At 60.3% G+C, this 766-nt stretch overlaps 1 protein-coding gene across 1 annotated transcript in view; it reads left to right on the top strand.

The window, feature by feature from the left end:
* Positions 1-368: 368 nt before the first annotated feature.
* Positions 369-766, top strand: part of MNEG_13064 (hydroxymethylbilane synthase) — a gene marked incomplete at both ends in the record, with an annotated part of 2,853 nt that continues 2,455 nt past the window's right edge. The window contains 2 exons of the mRNA XM_014038463.1: positions 369-415; positions 597-741. Of these exons, the coding sequence (XP_013893917.1) occupies positions 369-415; positions 597-741 (192 nt within the window). The remainder of the gene's footprint in view (positions 416-596; positions 742-766) is intronic.

Raw genomic sequence — 766 nt, 5'->3', positions numbered from 1 at the left:
GCGGTGTGGTTGATTTTGTTGGCTTCGCAAGAGGCTGGCGGATGCCTGAATCACCACGGCGCTGTCAGTCAGTTGGACCGTACCGTACCCATGCACCGTGGGTAATGAGTGGTACCTGGCCTCGCGCTCCAACACGTGATAGCATCCTGCGACTCGCGTGTCGTTAATCTTCGTGGCCACCTATCTGGCGGGTTTCTCGTCCATCCGCCTCCGAGACTGATGAGAACCTGCTCGGCTGCCAGTGCTACAAAGCAAGTGTGCATAAGATCCGGGGTCTCTCTGTGGCGCTCGTGGTCGTTATCGCGCATCACGATTTTGCAGCCGTTCTTTCTGATCGCTGAACTAGGTCGCGACCACCAGCAGCAAAGATGCAGCAGTGCCTGAAGCGTTCGGCTGGCTGCTCGGTCATGCAGAGGTGCCGGGGATCTTCGAAACTCAGCATTGAATTCATCATAGCAGTGCTGGAGGCAATGAGTGCGGCAGCAGCCATTCGGCCTGCTGCATTCCCAGATTGTTGTGATTGCTTCGCGTGAATCGACCCCTGACGTCCGGCATGGATTCCGATCGGGCATATCGTTCTGTTTGTCTCCATGCAGGAGCGCCACGAGGCCCGTCGTGGTGGTGCGCCGCGGCATGCGTGTCGTGTGCCAGGCGGCGACTGCCACCAAGACGGTCAAGATCGGCACCCGCGGCAGCCCCCTGGCCCTCGCCCAGGCCTACATGACGCGCGACCTGCTCAAGGTGTGCGCAGCCGCCGATACGGCGG

Source organism: Monoraphidium neglectum, assembly GCF_000611645.1.
Source record: "Monoraphidium neglectum strain SAG 48.87 unplaced genomic scaffold scaffold03603, whole genome shotgun sequence".
In the NCBI taxonomy this organism is placed as follows: Eukaryota; Viridiplantae; Chlorophyta; class Chlorophyceae; order Sphaeropleales; family Selenastraceae; genus Monoraphidium; species Monoraphidium neglectum.
The sequence above is the reverse complement of the archived record's forward strand: the minus strand, read 5'-3'. Positions and strand labels throughout refer to the sequence as shown.